The sequence below is a fragment of the Gavialis gangeticus genome, unplaced genomic scaffold (assembly GCF_001723915.1).
Source record: "Gavialis gangeticus isolate Ggan-Ray unplaced genomic scaffold, GavGan_comp1, whole genome shotgun sequence".
NCBI lineage: Eukaryota > Metazoa > Chordata > Crocodylia > Gavialidae > Gavialis > Gavialis gangeticus.
In genome coordinates, this window is record NW_017729027.1 from 14372360 (window position 1) to 14383761 (window position 11402).

An 11402-nucleotide genomic window follows, 5' to 3' on the forward strand; every position below is an offset into this window, starting at 1 on the left:
CAAGGCCCTGCAGGCGGCATCTGGCCCTGCCCCCTGCCACCACCTGGCTCCTGGAGCAGTAGGGGGGAAGCAACTGTGACTGGGTCAGCAGGCCCAGTCACCGTTTCCTCAAATGCAAGCCTCCTTCCAGCAGGGGCTATGCTACCGGGCCAGCAGAACTGCTGTGGAGTGCGGTGGCACTAGGGGGGATTGCAGAGCTCTGGCCCTCCAGACACCGATGCTGCTGCATGCAGCCCACTGTAGTTCTGCTGGCCCAGCAGCACAGCACGCCCACCAGGAAGGTGCTTGCACTCTCCAACATTATGACAGGGGCTGCTGCTCCCAACAAGGGCCCTACCTCCTCCCACTGCAGCAGTAGGATGAGGGCATAGCTATTCCTTCTCCCTCTAGAATCCGATGGAGGGGACAGCAAGGGGCCTATTCTGCCACAGAGAGCAAGCAGGCAGACCCAGTGACAGCAGGCAGACCTGGCTGCCAGTGGGGGTAGAGGAGACATTAACTCTCCTCCCTGCCCCCCTCTGCCTCAAGGATCATGGTGCCTTGCTGCTGCTGCAGCAGCAAGTGGGGAGCACCCAGCAGATCCAGCTTGGGTCGCTGCTGGTGGGATAGAGAGGGGGAATTAAATCCCTCCCTGGCCAATTCAGCCCAGACTGGCCACGCCCCCTCCCCCTGCAGCTTAGCTTCCCTGCAGCTGGGGGTGCGCTCTAGCACCACCCGGTCCTGGCCTGGGCAACTGCAGACATATGCCTGCATCTCCTCAGTCCAGAGAGGATGTTTGTTCTGTTACAAACTGGTTCAGCCTAGGCAGGTTAGACTAACCTGCAAAGGTTGAATCAATTTAGGCTCTGGCTTTGTGAATGTCTGTCCCTAGCCCAAGAATTGCTTCAGTACTGTATGACTTAAGATGTAAAAGTTTAAATGAAATTTATTTTTTAAGAGTATATTCAAGAGTACTGCAGTTCACACACCATAATAACGTATTTCCTTTCTAGAGGCTCATAGTAGAGAGCAACAAATGCTATGAACACATGTTTAGTAATTGGTTTACTTGTGACACACATTAATGAAACTTTGTTACATGTGCTATGCCAAGTCTTCAGGTTTATTGAAGATAAACTGTAAGAAATAGGTATTTTCATTATGAAACAAATGGAGGTCTGCTGTTCTATATGCAATCTACGTCATAGTGCAGTACTTACAGTTATCCTCCACATCCTTTTTACTGTCTTCTTCTGCAGGAAACACTTGGTTGATAGCAGCCAGAAAAGTCTGTCAGATAAAAAACATTGACACTTTCAGAATTTCCACCAAAAACTGGAAGACAGTCCTAAAACATCCTTTGCTAAGTTGGAAGTAAACTCATTATTCATGTAAGGAAATTGAAAAATTGTCATTGCTAAACCTTACTGTTGCAGATTACAGTGCGTTCATCCAACTAAAACAGTTGTGCAGTGTTATTTCTACTGCATTCATTCATACAGACAACTATAAAGGAGTAGGGCTTCATCATACAAGGAACAGGACAAATCCAAAGTCCACTAACAAAAGCTTACATTATAGTTTTCAGACAAACAGAAGGTGGGGAGATTACAATAATGGCAAAGAAAGCTACATTTTCATTGTAATTTGTAGTTTAAAACACACAAGTAATATTACTTAACACTTTTTATCCACAGATGCCATCCACAGAACCAAAAACCAAAGTAAATAGTATCCCCATTTGGATATTATAGGGATGGGCAATACAAGAAAACAGTGAGTAAACTTTTACTAAAAAGGAAACAGATTCAGATAGGACATATGCCATGCTCAGAGTTACAGAAAATCAGTGGAAGCCCGAGGACTTAAAGTCACATCTCACAACTGTTATGATGCAGTTGACCTAACCTATTTAAATTAATTCCCATTTAAAGACAGTCCATTAGCTACACACATAATAACATCTCCAAAACACTGTAGCTTGACATACATACATACATACATACATACATACATACATACATACATACATACATACATACATACATACATACATACATACACACACACACACACACACCCCGTCTGTAGAAGAACAAGTACTTCTTTAATCCCAGTACTTGAGTTGCACAAGAAACCTATTTATCAACTGTTCATCACCCACTGGGGCAAATTTATAACAAAAGTGAACTTGTCTCCCTCATACGCCAGAAATCGTAATTAATATGGTTTAAAAAAGGAAAGAGAAACATGCAACAACAGATGTGTTAGAACATCCATAGGGTACAAACATACTATTGTGTTTTTAAACATTACACACTTTTGTTTAGACATGTATCTGAGTGGATACAGCCAGCATAGACTGCATTTGCCAGAGAAATGTAGCTCTCTCTAGTGCAAGGTTTCTGCTCATTCAATTAAATGTTACAGTTGCCATGCTGTTTCAGAGATAAGTTCAATGTGAAAAAGGGAATTGTAACACAGTATTAGTCTACTTGATCTAAAATGGCAAGACAAGCAAAAAAAAATGTAAGTAATTACATTTTAAGCATGATTATCTATTTAAAAAGTTCTTATTAAAACATTTCACTAAGCAAACAACTTTTCTATGGCAGTCCATGGGAAGTATAGAAAGCTATTCCCTCTTACTTCAGCACAATACAACATAACATAGCTTACATCAGCCGTTCTCAACCTTTGGTACCTTATGTACCGCCTGCTGATCAACACAGCAAAAGCAAAACCAGAAGTTCTACTGTGGCACTTCCGGTTTCACCACTGCAAATCGAGTCTCGCTTTTTCCTCGCAGACCACGGCCCGGGGCAAAGCAGCCTGCGTCGGGGCCCCCCTCCCTGTTCCCTTGAGAACCAGTGAAAGCCCTGGCGCACTGGAAGTGGCGGTGACCAGAACTTCCGGCCCGAACAAGCAAAGACACCTCCAACCCGCCGAGCGGGGAGGCAGCCCAAACTCAAAACGCGGCACCCCCGTACTCCCCGCCCGTGTCTCGTGTACTCCAGGGGTACACATACCACGGGTTGCGAAACACTGGCTTACACTACATAACATCCTAATATAGTACCACCTGAGGTCCTGCACAACACTCCCTGGAAGGGGATCTACAACAGGAGTTCCATATACCAGTTTAACCTAAATCAGTTAAGTCTGATACTACACCCAACCAGTTTATCTTAAACCAGTTTCAGCCATTTTGAAAGTGGTTTATGTACACTGAACTCCTGTTCTGTTATGGGCTTAAACCAGCTTCTGATCACTTAAACCAGTTTATGTGCAATTTCTATCCCTAACCCTGGTGTATGAGATGCCTCATGGATCATGTTCTTATAGTCCTGCTACACTTTTCCCCACTTTTCGTCTCCCATTAAAAGGTTTCTGTCACAACAGTACACCCTGTCTTCATAATAGTCAGAATCTGGTTTGAATAGACCTCCTGAACAAATCTATCTAATCTACTTGATATAAATGTCCTTAACCAGACAGAGTATACTAGGTGGTCCTCCAGAAACCAAGGGTTCTTACTGCTTGGTTTTGGCATTTTAGAGATCCCCAAATGATACTGTTTGTCATAGTTGGATGTTACTGTATTTTCTCACACACAAACACCCATAAATAAGATACACACCTCGTTTTTGAAGGGCAAAAAGAAGAAAAAAGATCTTTTCCTGAAAATAGTGTTATGGTATAGTATTTTCCCCAAGCAAAACACAGGCAAATCAAGTAGAGGATGAACCAAACATTGTGGCTGCTTTGTTTACCCCACAGGATGCCACAAGTGCTGCTGGCTGAGCCAAACTACCTGAGCTTTCATCTCCTCAAGCTGAGAAGCAGTGAGGGAGGGAGTGGGGCACAGGCAGGAGCAGGAGTTGAGGTGAGTGGGATTGGGTCATGCTGCACTCAGGGCAGGCAGTTGTGGCACTGGGAAAGGGGGTTACAACAAATCCGTAGCCCTCCTCCCAGTGCTGCCACCGCCTGCCTCAAGTGCAACCTAGCCCAGCCCCCACCAGGAAGAGCCCAGTGCTGTCCTAGGCCCCAGCCCACAGTGGCAGCCCACCCTCACCCCGAGCACAGATCCAGAAGCACATGCCACCCGTGCCCTCCTGGGGTGTGCATAGCAGCAGCAGCAGCTGTGCCCCCTGGACAAGGCGCTCGCAGTTCCATCCCATGCCCCGCCCCAGCTGTGCAGCACCTGCTACCCCTGCCCCTGCCCCAGCTCCAGCCCTACACTCCCTCCTTCGCCACTGCATGCATGCCCCTCCCCACCCCTGCTGCAGCAGCCTGCCCATGGACTCCAGGTAGTCTTGCAGCCCTACCCGCTGCCCTGTATTTAGCCACATTAGCGCCAGCTTTCTGCCACTTATGGCATGCAGGATTCCTACTGGTCACAGCCAACAGCTAGGGAGCCCTGCTTGCTCACTATGCTACACCATATGCAGCAGGTACAGCATTATTTTCTTACCCCCACCAGAAGCTCAAGATATTCCTGTATTCATTTGCTTAAAACATGCGCCCTATATTCCAGCAGCTGATTTCAGGGGAAAAGGTGAATGTTCTATGTCACAAAAATATATTACATTTCCTTTTTGCCTCCTCTAATTTATCCAGCATTAGTTCACAAGAGTGCCCTCAGTAAAGACCCTTTCTTTAATTACCTTTAATAAAAATTAACTACAACTCAGCACTGTATCACAGCCCTTTCTGACTGGATGGTATTTTTGTTTTAATTTTTCTAGGAATACTTGTAAATTGGTTTCTAGAAACTGAGCAACTAGAAATGTGTGCAGACATAAGAATTATATCATAATGCATGCCTTTCTGGAGCTCTCCAGGCTAACCTCTCTCTTACAGTATGTGGATTTAATATTTTAAAAATGGAATTCAAGTAAGTAATATAAAAGAGAACAAATACTTAACTTCTAGATAAAAATCCTAACACCTGGATTTTAGACTCAGTATAAAACATATGCCTAGTTTTAGCTATACTATTAAGGAATATAACTGGTGTGTCATGCTTATAACCACATTACACTATTATTTTCTGGATGATTGTTTACCAAGTGAAAAGTGCATGCCTGAATGCTGCCAAATACTATGGATGAATAATTGAAGTAGAAAGATGAGCAGGCTATCACGGCCACACAATTAAATACATTTCCCAAAGAACTCTTTTTGTCCTACTATCCCTTTTAAAGGGGTAATGTTTATTTTGGAGCCCTTTGTGTTTTTTCTTGCCTTGGTCAAAATGTTTCTTTTCATGACAATTTTTAGGACAAAATGCACTTAAAGAAATTAAGCAATTTTTCTTCATATGAGATACCAGAGAGCTCTCATAGTGACCTTGTTTAGAAATCAGCTTTTTAACATTAAATGGGGCAAGAAACTTAAACGGTCTCCTTAGGAACTAGATGGGTAAAAAGATACCTTTCTGTATGACTCAGATCTTCTTTCTGTCATGTAATCCAATATTGTAACTATCCTTTCCTTACACTCCCAAATGCAACTATGTATAGATGCCCCTTGCTCTTTTTCGCTACAATTCACCGAACAGCACAAAATTATGTGGAGATTGCAAACAAGAAAAATATGATGCAAACATCACATGATCCAAATGGAAGGTTTTTTTCACATAGCATGTAATTGAAGTGTAGAACTTATTGCCACCTGGTGTTGTGAAAGCTGACAGTTTATCCAGATTCAAAAAGGGACTGGACAAATTCTTGGAGGAAAGGGGCATCAATAGCTATTGAACACAGGAGTTAGGGGTACTGCCTCTAAATCAGAACTTCCTAGACCTTAAATGCTAGAGGCTGCAAGTGAGAGGGGAACAGTGGAGAAAAACACCTGGTCGTACCCAGCAGTTCACTCTTCCTTTAAGCATCTACCCTCTGCCCTTGTGACAGGATACTGGGCAAGATGGACCTGTGGTCTGACCCAGTAAAGGGCAATTCTTATGTTCTTATAACTCCTTGCTTACAAAAAAGAATTTTAAACTTCACATTCTAGATGTTCCGATCTTCCTGGGCAAGCAGGAAGGGCTCAATTGCTTTACCTCTCTCTAGGAAATAGGGGGGATTTTTTTTGTATGGCATAGCGGAAATACATACGTAAATTAAACTGCCTCTCTAGGAATAAAGAACTCTTAGAAGCTATCAATCTGAGCAAACCAAATATTAATAATAATATTCAGAAAATGAGGGTCTTTAATTAATAGTTTAAATGCAAAAGGCAAAAAAAAAAATCTTTTGAAACAAGCTAAATTACTCCCACAAAGGAAGTTAGTGACATGCTAAAATATGTAAGCTTAACAGATTCTTAAGCATAATGTAGCTGTTTGCCTAGCATTTAAAGAAATATTAAGTATTCAACCTGTACCAAAACTATTAATGACACAGAGCCATCTATCATACTAAGCCCTGCAAGTCCTCATCTGTCCGAGAAGCATCTGGTACAGTGAGGATAAAATACTTTCTATTTATAGGTGAGCAAGTCACTCAAAAACAAAAGCCCAGATCCACAAGCTTCTAAGCACTTAACACCTATTGAAATTAATTGGAATTAGCCACCTACATACTTTTGTGGCTCTGACCCATAATGGTTTACTCAGTAAAAAGAGGGGTCATCACCAGAACAGCAATCTTTTCAGAGGACAGACGACTACTGGAAGTGAACAATGAAGCAGACTTCTTTTAATCTTTGTGAAATAGCATGCATTTCAAATCCTTGATAATCTAACTATCTATGAGCAGATAAATAACTGCTTATAGAGATGCAGAGATTATTGTCATAAATATGGGATATCACAATCATGTTGTATGAGATTTTATTCAGGTTCTGAACAGCTTGCAAAATTGAGAGTGAGAGAGAGAATTATAATACATTAAGATGCCTTAACTAACCTTTAGTCTTGAAAACCAATACATAAAGGTGAAATAAAAGTCAACAGATAAAAGTTTTAAATGATAATCTGAATACCCTGGCACGGGACCATATTTAGTGAAATCTATAGTCTAACAGAATTAGTTCTAGCAACCTCCATTTAAAAATGAAACAACATAATTTACCCAGTCATGAGTTATTAAAAATTGTAGTGCCTTCCTCTCTACCTTCAACATTCCTGGGTCTCTAATAGTTACTACTGCAAATGTAAGGAAGGAAGGTGCACAGCTATTTTATACCAGGAAGTGGGTACATACCTAAAAAACTTCCTTTGAGTAATAAAGTTCACTGATCTGTTCAAATGGATACTTTAGCTTCCTCACGTAACCAGACCTGTCAATCATGAACAGTCTCCTGTAGTTCCTTCCAGCTGAGATACCTTCCAAAACCAGGATAATTTTGATCTACTTACTTAAAACTACAGATTGTGTTAAAAATACTTCAAGGACTGTATCTAACAAGACTCAGTAACATACGCTTTCAATTCAAGATAGAGTACTTGCAGGAGTCATTGCTTAAAGTAAATTCAAGAAATAGTGGAGTCCCAGGTAGCACAGGGCACGGCACTCACCCCAGTCCCTGCTGCAGCAGCCCCAGGAGCGGCCAACACCAGCTGCCTGTAGCTGCTGGGCTGCACTATGCCCCAAACGCCGCAGGGCTCTGCCTGTCCCCACTCACCCTAGCTCCTGCTGCAGCAGCCCTGGGAGTGGCTGACGCCAGCTGCCTGTACCACGGCATGTGCAGCCCAGGAGCAACAGTAAGTGGGGACAGGCGGAGCATGGTGCAGCCCAGCGGCTGCAGGCAGCTGGCACCGGCGGCTCTCAGGGCCGCTGCAGCAGGAACTGGGGTGAGTACCACGCCCTGCACTGCCCAGGGCTCCATTTGTCCACACTCACCCCAGTCTGTGCTGGAGCAGTCCCAGGAGCAGCTGACACCACCTGCCTGCACAGCCCAGGAGCTAAAGTGAGTGGGGACAGGCGGAGCCCAGGCAGTAAGGGACAGGGGGGGACATCATGGAGCAGCCCAGCAGCTGCAGGCAGCTAGTGCCGGCTGCTCCTGGGGCTGGGGTGAATGGGGCCATGGCCCTTTCCACTCCCGCAACAGACTTACCTGCTTGGGCAGGGGGGCGTCTATGCTGAGCGAATAAAAGCGAATTTACCTCGCATATAATGAATTATGGGTCTAAATATGCTCATTGCATAAGAGCGAATTCACATATAAAGAACCTGCATAAATTGAGGGAAACCTGTATTGTACTACAGAAACTTGGACCTTTTCATTTGGGCACACTTACACACCCACAATGAAACCCAAGGATTGAAAGCTATGTTTCACTGGTTTTAACAGGGTAACTGAACTATGGCTTTTATACTAGACAGTAAAATAAAGTCCTGTTTGGCAATATTCATTCAGAGACACATAAAAGCAGTAATCATTTCATCCAAGTATTCATTTTAAGGCTAGTCTTGCCATGGGGTTTCTTCTGCTGACAGAAATATCCAATGTCATACTGATTAGGCTCCTAGTTGGAGAGCTTCTTTTCCCAGAAAATTGAAAAACTATCATATCAAAAACTACGAAATAGTGGAGAGAGGTGGAGCCATGATATCCCTCTGCCAATCAGCAGCAAGGGTGGGGCTACTAGGGCCCTTTGGCCAAATCAGCAATAAGGGACAGGCTCACTGCACAAGGACCAAGGAATTGGCTCCATGTGCAGCCCACAAATCTCATTTGCTCCCTGCAACTTAGGTAAATCCCTAACTATCAGCTGAGGAGGATAAGGTAGATGAGGTTTTCTTCAAACAGCCAACAGAAGTCTCCCAATCACAGGCCCTGGTTCTCATGGGGAACTTCAATCAATCTGACATCTTCTGGGAAGACAATACAGCAGTGTGCAGCAATCCAGGGAGTTTCTGGAGAGTGCAACTTCCTGGTGCAAGTATTGGAGAGACCAACTATGGGTCATGCTCTTCCTGACCTGCTGCTCAAACAGAGATGAACTGGTGGGGAATGTAGAAATGGATGGCAACTTGGGCAAAAGTCAGTGTAAGATTCAGGATCCTGAGGAAAGGAAGGAAGTAGAGCAGCAGAATAAGGACCCGGCACTTCCAAAAAGCAGATTTTGACTTACTCACGGAAATTATGAGCAGGATCTCCTGGGAGGCCAGTCTGAGGGAGGAGAAGAGCATCCAGGAGACCTGGTTGTACTTTAAAAGACACCTTACTGATGGCACAGGAATGACCCATCCCAATGCACAGGCAGATTAACAAGTATGGCAGAAGACCAGCTTGGCTCAGCAGAGAACTCCTCAGTGAACTACCACACAAAAAGGAAGCGTACAAGAAGTAGAAACCTAGACAAACTACTAGGGAGGAGAATAAACATATCACTCGGGCATGAAGGGATGAAGTCAGGAATGCCAAAGCACAACTGGTATCATGACTAACAAGGGATGTGAAGGGTAACAAGAAGGGTTTCTAAAAGTATGTTAGTAATAAGAGGAAGGTCAGGAAAAATGCAGATCCCTTACTGAATGAGGAAGGTAACCTAATTACAGATGATACAGAAAAAGGGTGAAGTACTTGATGCCTTTTTACCTCAGTCTTCACAGGTAAGTTCAGCCAATAGATGACTGCATCTGGCAGCATAGTTTGGGGAGAAGATGAGCAGCTGACAATGGTGAAAGAACAGGTTAGGGACTATTCAGAAAAGTTGGACATGTACAAGTCCATAGGTCCAGATATAATGTACTCGAGGGTGCTGAGGGAGCTGGCCAATTTGATTGCAGATCTTCTGGCCATTATCTTTGAGAACTCATAGCAAGTTGGGAGAGGTCCCATATAACTGAAAAAGGGCAAATATATAGTGCCCATCTTCAAGAAAGGGAAGGAGGAGGATCCAGGGAACTACAGACCAGTCAGCCCCACTTCACTCCCTGGAAAAATCATGGAACAGGTCATCAAGGAACCTATTTCTAAGCACTTGGAAGAAAAGATGATGACTGGGAACAGATGGCATGGATTCACCAAGGACAAGTCATGCCTGAACAACCTGACTGCCTTCTATGATAAGATGACTGGTTCTGTGGAAGTGGAGAGACTAGTGGATGTGATATACCTTGACTTTTGCAAGGCTTTTGATACGGTCTCCCACAGCATTCTCACAAGCAAGCTCAGCAAATACAGGTTGGATGAATGGACATTAAGGAGGATGGAAAACTTGCTGCATCACTGAGGTTAGAGGGCAGTAGTCAATTGCTCAATGTCTAGTTGGCATCCGGGGTCAAGTGGAGTTGGTCCTGGGCCCAGTTTTCATCAATACTTTCATCAGTTACCTAGAATATGGGATGCAGTACAACTTTAGCAAGTTTGTGGATGACACCAAGCTGGGTTGTGGAGTAGATATGCTGGAGGGTATGGCTAAGATTCTGAGTGAGCTAGATAAATTGGAGGATTCGACCAAAAGAAATCTCATAAATTTCAATAAGGACAAGTCCTCCACTTAGGACAGAACAATCCCATGCACAGGTAGAGGCGAGGGAATGACTGGCTGAGCAGCAACTCTGCAGAAAAGGACATGGAGGTTACAGTGGATGATAAGCTGAATATGAGCCAACACCATGCCCTTGTTGCAAAGAAAGCTAACAGCATAATGGGCTGCATTAGTAGAAGTGTTGCCAGCAGACTGAGGGCAGTGATTCTTCCCCTTTATTCAGCACTGGTGAGGCCACATCTGGAGTACTGTGTCCGGTTTCGGACCCCTCACTACAGAAAGGATGTGGATAAATTGGAGATAGTCCAGTGAACAGCAACAAAAATGGTTAGAAGGCTGGGGCACTGATCTATGAAGGGAGGCTGAGGGAATTGACTTAGTCTTCTCTTCTCCAGAGTAAGTAAGAGGGAATTTAATAGTAGTCTTCAACTACCTGAAGGGTTGTTTTGAAGAGGATGGAGCTAAACTGTTCTCAGTGGTGGCAAAACAGAGCAAGGAGCAATGGTCTCAGGATGCAGCAAGGGAAGTCTAAATATTAGGAAAAATTCTCTCCCTAGAAGAACAGTAAAGCACTGGAACAGGTTACTCAGAGAAGTTGTGGAATCTGCAGACTTAGAGGTTTTTAAGGCTCTGCTAAACAAAGTTTGGGCTAGGATAACAGAATTTAGAACAGTCCTGCTTTGAGTAGGGGGCTGGACTAGATGACCTTATGAGGTCCCGTCCAACCCTAATTTTCCATGACTCTATGACTGGTCTGGGCATTTGAAGCCAAGGATAACTGCACCATTTACCTACGTGAAAAGAGATTTAAAATCTTCTTTGTCTGTTTTCAAGAGAAAAGTCCAGAGTCAAACTGCAACAGAGACTCAGAACAATAATCTCAGTATCAGGACATAGTGATCTGCTACAGCAGCTGGAAAGGACAGCCAGTACGTCTCCAGGCTTTTGAGTTTGACAGGAAAAACCTCTGTTGCCCTTA

The 11402-nt window shown here is 43.9% G+C and overlaps 1 protein-coding gene across 4 annotated transcripts in view; it reads right to left on the reverse strand.

Moving 5' to 3' along the window:
• MYO6 (myosin VI) overlaps window positions 1-11402 on the reverse strand; it is a 202908-nt gene that overhangs the window by 184362 nt on the left and 7144 nt on the right. For all 4 annotated transcript variants that reach the window (XM_019520458.1, XM_019520457.1, XM_019520456.1 and 1 more), the window contains exon 2: window positions 1200-1269. In XM_019520458.1, coding sequence (XP_019376003.1) covers window positions 1200-1269 — 70 coding nt within the window. The remainder of the gene's footprint in view (window positions 1-1199; window positions 1270-11402) is intronic.